Below are 17,221 nucleotides of genomic sequence, written 5' to 3' on the forward strand. Positions count from 1 at the left end.
TTGATGGTGTGTGAAGCTTATTGGCCTTTGAATAAAAATTTATAACAATAGGAGTTCGTGAATTTTTTTATTATCACTGTGTAACACACTAATATTAAAATTAATTAAAATCATGTCATCATATATGTAGCTTCCCATATATAATGGTAGTAATATTTCATATTGTATTATGTAGTTGTTAAAATATGGATCTTATAATTTCTACAGGAACACTCTTTCCATGTTTCTTCCCTATTGTGTTTCCACGACTGCATTGCTACACTAATTATTATAAAATATCGTGTATTTTTCATTGAGTAGTGCTCAAGATAAAAACTCGACCAGAAGTAGAGGTAGGCCACACGCCACTTGGTGGAACTATATTAAGAAGCAGATGGACCAGGACAGCTTTACTACTCATACTTAGACAACCCAGAGATTCTCTGGCGCAAATGTATAGAGAGACCCAGCCCCAGATAAACTGGGAACATGGGTTGGACAGAGAGAATTAATTACAGTACTTGTAATAGATTACTGAATCTTGTCTGATTGAGTATCTACTAATATACGTAAAACAAAGCAATTGAGACTTTATTACACTACATGAAGGCTGATTTATTAAATGATAGATTAGAATTTAAAGCATTGGCTGCATCTTATAAAGATAACAGGACTTGAAGGAAACCGAATAGGAATTGAACGCATAATTGGCCAAAACAAAATTTCATAAAAATCCTTTTCTATGTGAACTGTATGTTAATAAATTTATATGGCTTTATATTTATATTTATCAACGTAAGATACATAACCTAAATCTATGTTTGTTAGAATTTTTGACTGTTTGTGTAAGCGTTTGAGTGCGGTTTTTAATGTTTTGTGGTTACATTTACTTCAAAGTTAATGTTTGTTTTATTATTAAAAATATTTATATCGAATGCTATGTGTACAAACTTGCAACATCAGCTAGTTAGTGAAAATATATAATACTAGCTGAGCCTGCGGTTTCACCCGCATGTAATTTATAGCCTATATGTTTTTCTGAGGTACAAGCTATATTACTATAAAGATTAATCAAAATCTGTTCAGTAGATTTTGCGTGAAAGAGTAACAAACATCCATCAGTACTCACAAACTTTCGCGTTTATAATATTATTTAATAAGATTTTTATCCTGCAATCCAGTTGTTACAGAAAATCTAATAAGAAGAAATGGATTTAACTTTATTGACATGAATATTAGAAAATAAAACCAACTTCTCTACGTTTGCAAAAATAAATGAGGATTAGGTACGTAACTTATGCAAGAAATTAAACAATTAAACGTCAATTTATTATATTGACATAATTATTATGTGACAAACATTTTTAACCAATTTTTTACTTTCTGTTAGATATTTCAAATATGTGAACTAAGTAGGTACTTACTTACTTACTTACAATTAAAAATTAACAACCAATAATATCACAACTGGTACATTCGTTCTAAACCATTTGTGACTTTTATTCTTGCAATTGTTTTTTTTTTAAATAATAACAATAATAATTATTTATTTCCTTGCTTTTATTTATGTAGGTACATAAAGAAATATTACTGTATTTGCACATTCAAATACCATTTCTTTTAAATAAATAACTTTATTATGCATAATTTAATATTAACAAATAATTGAAACAAATAATTTTCAAGAAAAATGTATTTTCACCACAGAGCATAATTATATTTTTACCACAGTATTGAACAAATACCACGAATTCAAAGATATACATATATATTGAGTAATTCCATATTATTCTACCACAGCAGAGACAATTTGATCATTGAGAATACCACACGCATTTACACCTCGTTGTATCCTGAAATATCCCTTCTCTCCGAAGGACTCGCCCCAGGAATTCTTAAACGTCCAAAACGGTTGGTCATTATCTGAAAACAATTTTGATTCTTTTATAAAAAAAAATATAAGTTTTCATGCAATAGTAATGACAAACAACAGTCTAAAAGAATCAATCAATCAGAAAAGCGCGGCTTAGGTTGAATGATCTGTAACAGACTAATTTTACTATCCCCTGGTTCTTAGCCGAAAACTCCGAGTAATTGGAAAGGAATATATTAATTGGTATTGTCACATTAACACAATATTAATACAGAAAGCTTTTTTTCTGATGGATGATAATGAAATGGTGCACCCGCCTGCGCTAACGGTTTACGCTGGCGGGGCACCAGTGATAATAACTAGTGTTATCATCATTCACTGTGCCACATAAAGTCGGGTCAATTATATCATCTTGTTAAATTCACCACGAATTTATTACGTTTCCAGGAGTCGGCGTGGAGGTCAACCTGATATAGTAAATTGCTAGTAATGATGTTTATATATCACATTACTAACAATCCCCTTTCTTTTATAATAAATCTAATTACACATACACACCTGTGCCGTAACCAACTAAGAGGACCCCATGGTTGATAGTGTTGCTGTTACATGTCAGGATTCCACCGGTATAGGCCTGGAGATCCGACCCGTCTAACGCTGTAAAAAGATCATTTATATCTCACTAATATTATAAATGCGAAAGTTTGTGAGTATGGATGGATGTTTGTTACTCTTTCACGCAAAAACTACTGAACGTATTTTGATGAAACTTTACAGTAATATAGATTATACATGAGAATAACATATGGGCTATAAATTTCATGCAGGTGGATCCGCGAGCACAGCTAGTACCTATATGATAAAAATAATAACTCTGTACATTTCACATAACTCCATTTAGTCCCAAGCTAAGCAGAGCTTGTATTATGGATACTAGATAACTGTTATATATATACATAATATCCATACCAAACACTTAGATCTATACAAAGGTCATACTCATGAATACAAATGTTTTTACTGTGCGAGGAATCGTACCCGCGATCACCGGGAGTAAAGCAGGGCTAAATCGCTGGACCACCGAGGCAGACAAGTAAATAAACTGACCTTTAAACACTTTTCAATAGTCATTAATATTTTTTTAATCTACCGCTCATTCAGATAGCTATCTCATCGTAGAATGAGAAAGTAACTTACATGTTGCTTTTTTGCTTACGTGTTCGTTTAAATAATTTTGTTGCAACATTACATTTTTATTTTAAAACATGAATAAACCAAGTAGCACTAATGCATTACATGCATTACATGACAGCCTCGGTAGTCTAGTGGTTTAGCACACCGCTTTACTATCCGATGTTCTTGGGTTCGATTCCTCGCACGGTACAAACATTTGTATTCATGAGTATAATTGTTTGTATCGGTCTGGGTGTTTCTATGTATTTAGAAAAAAAATGTATCCATGTATTTATATCAGTTGTCTAGTACCCATAACACAATCTCTGCTTAGCTTGGGACTAGATGGCGCTGTGTGAATAGTCCCATATTATTATTAGTACAGTCAAAATAAGAAATACACAACCAGCTGGTTATGTACTAAATAAGAGTAAATCACTCGTTGTGATTAGAGCACACAGCAGAGCAGAGCAGTCCCTACAAGACAACACTCGTTCACGAGTATGTCGGATGAGCCAGCCATCGTCAGAGCCCTATGAGCCGTCCCACTACGCTGCACACGTCTGGACATTTTAGTGAACAGAACTATTTATGACTTGACCACGTCGCCAATTATATAAAGACCCATCATCATCATTTCAGCCCGGAAGATGTTCACGGCTGAACAAAGATCGCTACGATGTTCGGTACAGCGCTGCTCGCATCCATTTCAAGACCCATGGTACAATAAAAACAGCCATCATTGCGCTCGACCATTTTTTAGGGAGCCCTATGAACCGTCCCACTACGCTGCATATGTCTGGACATTTTAGTGAGCAGAACTACTTATGACTTGACCACGACGCCAATCATTTAAAGAACCATGCTACAATAAAAACAGCCATCATTGCGCTCGACCATTTTTTAGGGAGCCCTATGAACCGTCCCACTACGCTGCACATGTCTGGACATTTTCGTGAGCAAGACTACAAGACAACTCTCCACTAAAGACACTTGACCACGTCGTTATCATTTAAAAATCCCATACCGAAATGAAATTTATTATAATTAATGTTATAGATGCTTATTACCCATGGACAGTGGTGCAATATTTACTAATACATCCTTCAATTTGTCCTCAGTGGTATCAGAATAATCCTTGCAGTCTGATACCTTCACTTTAACTTGCTTCTCATCATATTTGCAGTTACCAGTCTGAGCTGAATATGGATAGTCCTGTTCTGACATGGCTCCTTTAGTACTTAGGTACCTTAAAATTTAACAATTATTACATTACATTTTACATATTAAAATGTTGGGGCATTTGAGTTTGGGGTTTGATACGACACGACGAACTAATTAACAACATTATTGAGGGAAAAATAAATGGAAAGAGAGGAAGGGGAAGACCAAGACACAGCTATATCAAGCAAGTTAAAGAAAAAGTTGGAGTCGTGTCGTATCAACAGCTAAAGGGACTGATGGAGGATTGTATAAGGTGGCGGGAGCTCCACCGACAAGAGCACAGCTCTTAAATTATGAATGAATGAACATTACATAATAATAATAATATCTCAGGACAATTCGCACTGAGGCAGTTAGTCTTAAGCTAAGCAAGACTTGTGTTATGGGTACTAGATACATAGAATAATATTGTTATTAATACATATATAACATGGACTCCATTTTCCGCAATCAGCCTTTCGTGATAATAATATTAGTAAGGATGTTGTACCTCAAAGCCACCGACATAAACCCTCCATTACATCCCTGATTCTCTGTGTTACAATCGACCAGCTGCTGTTCAGACAACTCTATCTGCTGTTCATGTTTGATGGCGTACACACTTTCAACGTTACCTGAAACATGTTTGTAATATTAAAATAACCGTTTTTTACTACATGCATATGCAAATACGATACATATACCAAAAACCACTTCTTACAATTTTGTCTGTCGGCTAATCTCTGAAATGGCTGGACCGATTTAGATATGACTTTGGCAGGTAGCTGATGAGGAGTAACTTAGACTTCTTATATTTTAGAAAAATAAAGTTAAATTCCACGGGGACGAAGTCGCGAGTGCAGCTAGTATACAATATATACATTTATATTTACATATAATCATACCTCCCCTATCCCCTAAATGTTCACTGTTCTATCACTAACCCCTATTTTTAATAGCGATATTAATTTTTGCGACAACACAACGTTTGCCGGGTCAGCTAATAATCTATATACATATTATTACGTGATGCAAAAACGGTGTACCTACAGGATTTGATCCCGAAAACGGGATCCCGGGTTCCTTGTCGAAATTTCAGTCCCGAAAATCTCGGGATTTTATATAACAAATCCCGAGATTTACGGGAGTAACAAAAATTTTTAATCTCTGAAATGGCTGGACCGATTTTGATGGGGCTTAGCTTTTTTGGTAGGTAGCTATAATAAGGAATAAAGTTATTATAAGTAAGTTATTCCTTATTACATAGATATAATAAGGAATAACTTAGGTTACTTTTATTTTAGAAGCATAAAGTTAAATTCAACGCGGACGAAATCGCCGGTACAAATTCAAATTCAAATTCAAAATATCTTTATTCATGTAGGTCTATTACAGACTCTTATGATATGTCAAATCTACCGTCAGTTAGGAATGATATCGAAATGAGAAGAACTGACAAGAAACTCAGCTCGTATTTTTTTCAAACAATAGTGGAAAATGTTTATAATAATACACAGTCATTAAAATTCAAATTTGGAAGAATAGAGTGACCACCAGCATATGCTATCGCAAAGAACAAAAAATTTAATCAGTGTTCACAATCTGAACAGACCAGTACCCACAAGCAGCACCGTTCACGAGTATGACGTATGAGCCAGCCATCATTGTACTCAACCATATTTGAGGGAGCACATCGACCCGGCCCACCACGCCGCCACAAGTTTAAACTTTATAGCGAGCATGACTGTTTCAGGTTACTCCACTACGTCAATTATATTATTTACAGCATAGGCTGTAAATAATATAATTGACGTCTAATAAATATCGTCATAAAGTCTAATAAACCAACCAATTGTACTGAACGCCCAGCATGATCCGCATGCGCCTTGGACCTTGACTCTTGTCACACCATTTTTGTCTCTCCAATCAAACGAATCAGGCGCAGTAGAGGTTTTTTTATACGAAGCTTTAGTACAATCATTACCAACTGTTAAATTGTTGAAGCAGGTCAATTTTTGTTGGAATTCTTCTAAAGTCAAATCCATAAATTGTGTGATACCTGAAAAAAGAAAAACATAGAGAATTATATTTTATTAGCTATCCCAGGTTCGCACGGGTGTACACTTATCATCATTACATAGTATAAAACAAAGTCACTGTCGCTGTCTGTCCCTATGTATGCTTAATCTTTAAAACTACGCAACGGATTTTAATGCAGTTTTTAGCGATAGATAGAGTGATTCAAGAGGAAGGTTTATATGTATAATATATGTACTTCTGTGCGATGCCGGGTTGGGTAGCTGGTTATACATATAAACCTCCTCTTGAATCACTCTATCTATCGCTAAAAATTGCATTAAAATCCGATGCGTTATAAACAGACAGAGGTAGCGGCTCCAATTTATATTATGTAAAGATGTGTCCTTTTAATTATGTTAAATCATTTAAAATATGTCTCAATTCGGACGGAAGGATTGAAAACACTGATACTTAGTACCCTCCGTCTATGGAATCTGAGATGAAGATATGTAGATCAATAGACAGATTAGTCTGTATTTAAGAAACTGACTGTGTTCGAAAATTGTTTTATTTGGAATACATTCATAATATCAATGTATAACTTTCTATGAAGATATATTATATCTTTATAGATACTCAAATAAAGGGTAATAAATAGTATAGAATAGAAAAGAAAATTCTTTATTCACTAAACATTGAAGCACTTTTGAATAGTCATAACATATTTTTTCAATCTACCGCTCATTCGGAAAGCTGTCTTATCACAAGAAGTATGAACAAGAAACTTACGTGTTGCTCTTTTAAATCATTTAGTAGTAACTTTACATTTTTAATTTGAAATTTGTGAATACAAACCATCAAATAGCTCTAATTAATTAGAATCAAAATAAGAAATGCACAACCAACTGGTTAAGTAACAAAATAATAGTAAATCAGTCGTAGTGATTTGAGCAGACCAGTCCCTACAAGCAGCACTCGCTTACGAGTATGACGAATGAGCCAGCCATCACTGCGCTCGACTATATTTTAGGGAACCCAATGACAAGGATAGTTTTATTAATTATATAATAACTAAAAGATATACATATAATCTAAATATATATAACTCAAAGGTGACTGACATAGTGATCTATCAACACACAGTCCAAACCACTGGACGGATCAGGCTGAATTTTGGCAGGTAGATGTTATGACGTAGGCATCCGCTAAGGAATTCTACCCCCAAAGGAATAAAATAGGGGATGAAAGTTTGTATGAAACTTTGACAATTTTAAACCGATCGGGCTGCGACATAACATGCATAACGCTACTATGATGTAGGCATCCCCTAAGAAAGGATTTTGATAAATTCCACCCCTAAGGGGATAAATAAACGCGAGCGAAGCAGCGGGCAAAAGCTAGTATAATATAACTGTATATTATATATGGCAAACAAGCTATTGGCTCTCTTAATGCCAAGTGATAAACTGAAAGTAATCCGTATTACAAAGCAATTAGTATCAAAATTAAAAGTTATCACCAAAAGTTGCATGCTGCTGAATTACGTTCTTCTTGTTAGCAACATGCAGATTCTGCTTGAACGTGGCAAGTCTCATTGCCTTCTCTGTATCATCTGCGTACTGCTTGTCATGTGTCTGTATGAATTGCTCGAATAATATTTCTGCTTGGTCTATATCGTAGAATACTTTTCTTGGCAACTTGGCCACTACTAGCGCACTTCCATATAAGAACAGTACAGTTACTAGTAACATATTACTTGGTGTCTATAATTCTATTGTGATAAATTCATATACAACTGCGTTTATATATATACATTTTTAAAGTTACATCGTTGTTATCGATTTTTGAAATATTTCTAAAGTCATAACGATGGAATTGTGTTAACATGCATAGTTTACATTTTATGGTAAATACACTTAAGATATATTTTATACTAGACGTTTCAGTCATTCAAATAAATAAATTTTCTAAAAATATCAAAGTATTAGACTACTTTTATATTTTTACTACTGTTACTATTTTTAATATTAAGTAGCCAGTGAAGTCTCGTCTATATCGGATCAGCCGTTTCAGAGATTAGGAAGAATAGACAAAGAGACACTTTTTAAAATAAATTTATTGATTTAAGTGATTGACCTTGAAATTACAAAGACACTTCAAGACGCTGAAAGTGTTAATTATGCTAATGTTATAAATAAGAAAGATTTGATTGTTTGTTTGTTTGCATTGAAACTACTGGACGGATTTGGAAAATTCTTTGCGATCAGAATCCTACGTTATCACGGATGAACATAGACTTTCTTTTATCAGTAAAATCCTATATTACCTATCCCTGATAGCATAGATAATAGAATATTTTCATAAACTTTAGGGATCCATATAAAAACTTAAGTAATGTAACTTTTGAAAAAAAAAATCACTTTACCATATATCACGTACCTATGTAATAGAAATCTTTGATAGAGATAGAGCAAAGTGATGTACTATACAATACGTATACATACTATACGTACGTTACTATACTATACAGTACGTTTAATTCAGGACATCAATATCATAGGAAGGAAATTTTTATAGTGGGTACGACCACTACTTTAAACATATATCGGTTAGTATTTATGTGTGTCGTTAATAGTAGCTATACATATAACCGTAACATATTTCAGATTATTTAATTATTTAATCTATACATATAAATAAAATTTGAGTATTTGTAATATTGAAATAACAGTTTTTTTTACATATGAATATAAATACTGCACATACAGCAAAATATCGTTTTTTTACAATTTTTGTCTGTCTATTTGTTCCGGCTAATCTCTGAAATGGCTGGACCGATTTTGATGGGACTGTTTTTGGCAGGTACCTGATGTAATAAGGACTAAATTAGGCCACTGTTATTTTAGAAAAAAACTTTTATCTTAGAAAAATAAAGTTACATTTTACGCGGATGAAGTCGCGGGTCAGCTAGTGGTCAATCATCATTTATATCAAAATTATGCAGTTGTGAAAATGCTGTTTATTAAACATATGCGAGTGTTATCGTACCTACTTTTGAAAAACAGTTGTTTACACTGTATATATTATAAGTACCTATATGAAAATAATATTTACCTTTTGGGTGAAATATATTCTCGTAAGAAAAATATCATAAATTTAGTTAAGTATTATCTCACAAACTCTGTTTAACTTGGGACTAGATGGCACTATGTGAATAGTCCTAGTTTATTAATATTTTGTATTATGTGTTTGTCAAAAAGTTGTTATTTATATCAAAATTAATGTCACTCTATTAATTTTATATACTTTATATCGAATCGGATGCTCTCGAGCTATAACCGAGCTCTATTCATTGCCTGATGATGCCTCGTTCACAGGCGAAACACGTGACGCAAAATGGGTTGTAGATCCAATAACGGTCGGAATTTAATCAGCAATAGAGGAGGCTAACGTAACGCAACGCTTCCAGTAGCGGTGGTCAAATTTCCGCACTCAATATTTGTGATCTCACACATGTTAATGTTAGCAGAATTAATAATAATAAACATAAGATTATAAATCAATTAGTTTTGTTTATATTTAATAATGAAACAAATTTACAAGTCGGATCAAAATGAACATGAGTTTTTTTCGTATAATCATTACATGTTACAAAAAAGAGCACGTAAGGTGTACGGGCATTGTCATCAATAAGCATTTTGTATCATCCACCCACTGAACACCGGATGTATCATAAATGTATGGTAATTTGATAGGGGAGCGTAACCTAGCAGTGTATATTATATGCAACTATTGTATACTCACTTAATAACTTTAAAAAACATTCGTTAACATTTGTAGTCGGTATAATCCATTTAGAGCTTAACTTACTATAACAGAATATATGTTATTGTTGTTCTATCAGATACTCACAATTAGCTGAAATATTTGCTATATTAAATATTTTCTCAAACGTAATTCATTATATGTATCTCTTTATTTGATTTACAGACATTTTTATAATCTTAAAACTTTTGAAGATATAACACAAATATCGTCTTCATTATAAATTAAAAAATCACATCAATTGGTGTTTCATTATTGGTGCTTTGTATATATATTATGTATGTATTTACAAAACATGTATTGAAAGTATTACTTGTTAACTTATATCAGTTGTCTAGTACCCATAACCCAGCTCTGCTTGCCTTCAGATTTGAGTTATTATTATTACGATCTACACGCTATATTCAGAACCATTACGCTACAAAATCTTTATTATAAAGTCATCAACTTTAATTATACAATATCATTGAGGCAAGCATTGAAGTTGACAAGTAAAAGCAATTTAAGAATCAAGACGCTCTTTAAACTTGAATCCCTTCAAAATACTAACAATAACATTGTATGCGACATCATAAATGACGAATATCCACACATTCTACAACGAAATGCATACTAAACTATGAATGGACCCCATCCACGGCCATTAATAACTGACCAAATAAGGACACGCCAGACTCTTCGGAACCGAGTCTTCGAGCTAACAAATGTTATAAAAAAACCGGCCATTATTTATCTATCCCGATTTTGTCGTGTGTTCGGCACGATATTAAAATACAAACACGAACAATAGCACATCATTGTTGCAAGAAGAAAAAGATATAAGAAAATTTATATCGGCCGCCTCCGTCACAATGAGTCTCTGGGCGGAGCGTGGATTCCATAGAAAAAAGCATCAATGAATATGAACGACAATTATATTCTGGGAAAGATTTTGGACCAGGAGACTTAGGAATCGTAAGCTAGCGTGAAATTTGCGCTTTCTCCGCACTAAGTCTTATTACGAACGGTTGTTTCCATATATAGAGGTGCGGTAGACAGCCACTGAGAATCTATTGTGGCGTCCGCCATTGTGTTTCGAGATGAGTTTGAAAATTGAAATTTAATGGAAATATCAAATGAAACTCAACAGAGAGTTCTTTGGACGATGCTCATTGCCGATAATGGCGTTTGTGACTTGAAACGGAATGAGGCGTTTTGTAACCATTGATGCTCGCTCCGTGATGTTAAATTAAACTTTGTGATTACAATGCCGAATGACATTCTCGATATTATGATGTTGTGAAGTATCTATTCAGGTAGCTGTAGATAAATATTTATTAATATACATACCATTAAGAACGTCAAATATTTCAATATTAAGATTTGTTAACATCCGTAGATTCATAGCATCAATGTTCTGAGTTATATTAAATTTAAGTTTTAATTTAATTTAATTTAATAATGATAAAGCTAAAATAACTACTACGGTATTTATGAATGAACTAACAAATGTCGTGGACAATGCAAGGATTATGGGAACACCAAAAACAGCTTACGGACCGCTAGACAAACATGAATGAAACTTCATAAAAGTAACAGCAATAGAGCGGTGTTCTTTCAAAGTCAGGAACAGTAGCCAAATCCGCATTTCTATATATTTGTCAATGAAGCTACTTTAAGAGATTCCTGAAATGTATTTACAAATAAACACAAAGGATCTCCTCTTCAATGGCGCATTGTAATCAAGCTAGGTTTTACTCTGAATATCATATTGGTTGTTGGTCCTGATAATAATGCCATAGAGCAAATATTGTTCTTAATCTTACCAAGTGTTCGTTTTATTTCGTGAGAATGTTTTAAACCGTCCACTGGTTTTCTATATTATTTTACTAACTATTGTTATCCTATTAAATAATAAGAAACAATGTTATTCTAAGGGTAATCTATCATATTTATCACTGTCTGACCACCCTCTTTTAGTTAGGCGTCGAACCGTGTCGGATCCTAAGCAAACGCCTCGAGGCTAAGATTATGAAACAAGTTTAGTATACCCTAAGTATATGGCTTTAAAACAGCCCAACATATACTGTCCTTCTCTAAAACATGGACAATGAAAAAGACGACGTCATTTTATGTCCCAGGGTTAGAACTGGTTCGGAAAAATTTCATTGTTACTCGTTCGACAGGTTAGAACACGGTACCTACGTGGGTGCTATTGTATTTTTAGTGCCCGATTGTTACATGTTATTGCTGAACTGACCAAGCTAACGTTGGACTGACAAATTTTAAAGGAGACCATGTGTTAAAGAAAATAAATTCATATTCAAACAATCATATCTAAAATTATTTATCAAGAATAAGAAAGTAAACTCTTATTGAAGGAATTAAGAGGAAGAATTATCAAGAGTATTACATACTGGACAACCAATAATTACTTTATCATCAGAATGATAAACTAAACATATCAACTTAGAGATTGCTTCCTTAATGTAACGCATAAAAAGTTAGTAACTAATCTATGGTTACTTGTTTCTTCGTAATTTAATTAACTTTTTAAGTAAGCTTTGTGTCTTAGAAGTCTATTGACTTAGCTTAAAAATTTCATTTAAAAGTACACTAAATAATTCAAATATTATATTTAACTTATCTTTTTAAATTCTTTTTAGTTTATATATAATATAGAGTGGTAGAATAAAAAAATATGGCTACTCAAAGTGCTTAGTTTATTGGAATAAAGATTATTTCTACTCTATTCTATTACTTTAAATTTATGATAGACCCTTAAAATAACATTTATTATAACCCACATAAAGCAGACCTTTGATACCCTATACGCCGTAATATAACTGGACACCAAAGTTGTCCGCCACACCGGAAAATGATTTCAAGAGTCCTCCACTAGCATTCTCGTAAAGGGAGCCAGTTTGTTCCTAAAATACTTCACATTTTTGCCAGATCAAAAGGACTTTATATGGAAGTTGTATGGGAAAGCCACTTGCGCGAACCACTCGTTCAGTTTACCTTTGATTCTTATTGAGGGCTTACTGAATTATGTTTGTGATTTTAAACGGCTTCTTGACTACATTAGACGCCTGTTTAAATTGAAAAGCTGAAAGTTAATAATCCGATTGTAGTTGTTTGGTAACAGCAGTATAAAGGTTTGCTAAAAAGAAAGTGGGTGCGACCTTTGATAATCATCAAAAGGGATACTGCATTTTCAACCGATTTAAAAATAAGAAGTTTACAATTAAATTGTAATATTTTTATGCGCGTCTCCTAAGAACGATTTTGGAAGTGAACGTGAAGCAACTTTGTGTATGATAGTTTTTTTTTTTTTAACTAGTAATTCTGATATTATTCGATCAAATTCTGATCAGAAGTTAACATGTCCTTGATAATGCAACTAAAGTCGCTTTTTCATTTAAAGTATCTACTTTATATAAAAGTTACATAAATTATTGTATTATGCAAAAGACATATCGTTACAATGAAAATAATGTGAAAAAGGGATAATAATAGCCAAATTTTATTATAATTAAATTTTGTTATAGGTAATTGTTTGATTTCAAAAGTTTTTTTATGACAAAAGACAAAAATGGTACTCAATGTACAATACATTCAGAAAACCAAATGATATGATAAGACGTAACATAGATTTTGTACTTATATATTTCAGGAGTTAGTTTCGACTTTCATTCATGTATAAATCCCAATATCTTTATTGCTAATGTAGGTAAAGTAGTTTATTCTAAAAGTCCCTATGTCAGATTTCACGAGTGTAAAACAATATAACCTATTATTTCTGTGGATGCAAGATATCCTCGAAAATTAGGCAGACAGACAAAGTTACTTCTATATTTATAGCACAAGTCCAATCCATTTGTGTCACACAAAAGTATAATATCTATTCTTTCAGTTGATCCCCAAAGAACTTTGTGTTCCAAATAGTTACAATCAAAATTTCTATAAAAACATATTCAAAATTCCTAAGCCTGGTGCCTTTCCGTCTGCTATGGCAGACATTATGGCACCTACCTGGTGTGATCCCTTTTCTATCTCCCTCCCACGCACACCAGAATGTCATTTATAAAAGGGACAGCAAGATTCATTTTTGAATGGAACGATGAAAAAATATGGCGCGCGTACGTTTGTTTGTTCTAGCCGCCCGCACTGACCCACGTCATTATGGAGTGTTATCTTCGATGAGGGTTATATTTTTAACGTTTTTTATTTCTTTTTCAAAGTGTGAGGAATGATATTTTTTGGATATATCGAGTATTAAACTGATACAGTATATGTGAGATTGTCAGATGTGTTTTATTAAAAATTAATTGGGAATTAGAAATTGCTTCAAAGAATCCGTACTGCATATCAAAATACCAAGGGGTGATACGTAAACCATGATAATGCTAATAAGCAATTCCGTTTATTTCCTTTATCCATATAAAATAATAATATAATATTTAGTCATTGCAATGATTACAATGTTTCGTCATTTTATTTCAAATTAACAAGAATCTAATAAACTAAAAATATTTGACATTTTTTGTTTTTGTTTGTCGAATATGACGTGGTCTATCTCTATCTATATAGATTATGTATAGACATCAACATGATACCATACTAATTACATCTGGTTACAGAATTTGTGGATATCAGTGATGCATACTTCTTATTGGTGATACTCATACCTATATTCGAGAATTGTAATACCGACCAATTTCCAATATATATCATTAAAATCGGTCATTTAATCATAATAATAATAATCTCAGGATAATTCACACAGCACCATCTAGACCCAAGTTAAGCTAGCTAAAGCTTGTGTTATGGGTACTAGACAACTGATACAAATACATAGATATTTTTTTTTCGTAAATACATACATATTCATAGAAAACACCCAGACCGACACAAACAATCATATTCAGAATACAAATGTTCGTGTTGTGCGAGGATTCGAACCCGCGACCATCGTACGTAAAGCGGTGTGCTAGACCGCTAGACCACCGAGGTCGTCAATCATATATCCGAGGATTGTAGATACCGATCAATAACTACCAAAAATGTAATTAAATTATTATTATTATATTAAAATTTGTCTATAATTAGAGTATGGTCTGTGCCGACAGCAGCGCTCGCGCATCGCAAAGTGATCAGACCCGTTTTTATTATAGGCGTTATTAATGCACAGAGGATCGGCAGACGCATTTTATTTTCCTCCTCAGCTCCCGGCCCGACGTGGGAACAGTCACAGTGACTTGTCAATTTTTATATTGTGACCTACGAACATATGGGCCCGAGTTTTGTTTGTCGTTACCCGATCTGGAATTCTGTTATTATTGATGGCAGGAAAAAAATATTTACGTTCATAATTAGTTGAAGAAAATGGTGTCAGATATTGGTATGTTTGGCAGCAACCTTCGGCTTTGATTTATAATTACTTTATATATTTTTTGCATATATACTATGTTACTGTACTAATCGGTATATTACTCTTACGTTCTTAATTAGTTGAACAAAACAGTATCAGGTATTGATATATTTTGCAGCGACCTTCGGCTTCGCATTGTGATTACTTTATATATATTTTTAATATACATTATACTATGTTACTGTAATACTTTCGTATGTTACTCTTACGTTCATAACTAGTTAAAGAAAATGGTATCAGATATTGGTGTGTTTGGCACCGACTTTCGGTTATGTTTTATAATTACTGTAGAGATGTCATATTTTTAATACATACTATGTTACTATACTACTTCGGTATGTTACTCTTAAGTTTAGAATTAGTTGGATAAACCAGTATCAGATATTGGTATGTTTTGCTGCGACCTTCGGCTTCGTTTTGTAATTGTACTAATTGAAGAATTGAATGAAAGATTTTTAAAATCGGTTTTGTATCTAATATACTGCTTCAAAGAATCCATACCAGATACCAAAATAGGTGATACGTAACCAAATTATTGGATAATATTTAGTATATTTTCATTCTGTACAGGTATTTGTCTGTGGTATCAGTACCTATACGCTGGCAGGGCACCAGTGGAAGATAATAGAATAAGCATGATGTCAGGTCAATGAGGCCATCGTGGGAAATTTAGCAGTAATTAACCACTATGGTGGACCAGGAGAGCCAAGATGGAGTTCAATCTAACAATGTGGTCACTTGTCCCTGATTAATAACAACTTTTATTTTAAATGTTACATAATGATGGTGATAATGATAATTATAAAAATATTATAATAATAAATTTTAATTTGTCTAATATCAAATTAATAGCTACATATTAAATGTATATATAATTGTTCTATTAATAAAAAAATGCCTGCCTACTAAGAAAAGGAATAATGAGGAAAAAACTCTAATATGTAGAGCACAGCCGCTGATATCACTGTGACAGATAGATATATATGTATGTCTATTTGTTTTGCAATTAAAATACTTACTTATTTTGAAATATACGCTGTAAATGTAAACTAACGATAGCTATATTCACGTAAATTTCTCTAACACACCACTCATCACTTTACCAAGAGCCGCAACCATATAGGGGTGTCACAATGACCTGGCGAAACTACCGGAATGATTTATCAAACCATCCGTCCAAACCGGATATGGCCAGATATAACTGGACACAGGACATAGTCGGACCCTCGGCACCTGCCAAATCACCGTTAAGCTGCGCCGACCACATTTCCCATAAAAATAAGATTTAAAACACGGCCCATAAATATAGTTTCCCTTTATATATATTATTTATTGTGTTACATTGTTTGCGGCAATTTAATTAGATTCGGTTGCAGTGCCCGCCTTTTTCTTATTGTAACATGGCTTTCTGTAATTCTAGGGTTGATAGTCGAAGTCGTAAAAAGGTGTAAGTGTTAATTGTCAGACAGTATTATTGGAGTTGTTAATACTCATACATTATTATCATACATACTCATATAATGTAATATAATATGGACTCTAATCTCAGCATTTAGCCTTGACTCTACTCGCTTTGAAGCCGGAGAAACGGCCGTTCACGTAATCCTGGAGTCCCCTTAGTTGGGGCTGCTTTGAAACCAAGGAAACGGCTGCTGACATAATTCTAGAGTTTGGCAATAGCCACACAACGAACTCAAGTCCTTCAAATGGTGAGGTCTCTCCGTGTAGTCCACTTC

General features: G+C 33.3%; 1 protein-coding gene across 1 annotated transcript; it reads right to left on the reverse strand.

The window, feature by feature from the left end:
* Positions 1–1,765: 1,765 nt before the first annotated feature.
* On the reverse strand, positions 1,766–7,998 carry LOC131851660 (uncharacterized). The gene is made up of 6 exons (XM_059202181.1): positions 7,767–7,998; positions 6,078–6,287; positions 4,740–4,863; positions 4,096–4,274; positions 2,411–2,509; positions 1,766–1,902 (listed from the first exon to the last, which is right to left on the reverse strand). The coding sequence occupies exons 1-6, from the start codon at positions 7,996–7,998 to the stop codon at positions 1,766–1,768; spliced, it is 981 nt and encodes a 326-aa protein (XP_059058164.1).
* Positions 7,999–17,221: the final 9,223 nt, after the last annotated feature.

The sequence above is a fragment of the Achroia grisella genome, unplaced genomic scaffold (assembly GCF_030625045.1).
Source record: "Achroia grisella isolate CSIRO2021 unplaced genomic scaffold, CSIRO_AGI_Agris_v1 utg794, whole genome shotgun sequence".
NCBI lineage: Eukaryota > Metazoa > Arthropoda > Insecta > Lepidoptera > Pyralidae > Achroia > Achroia grisella.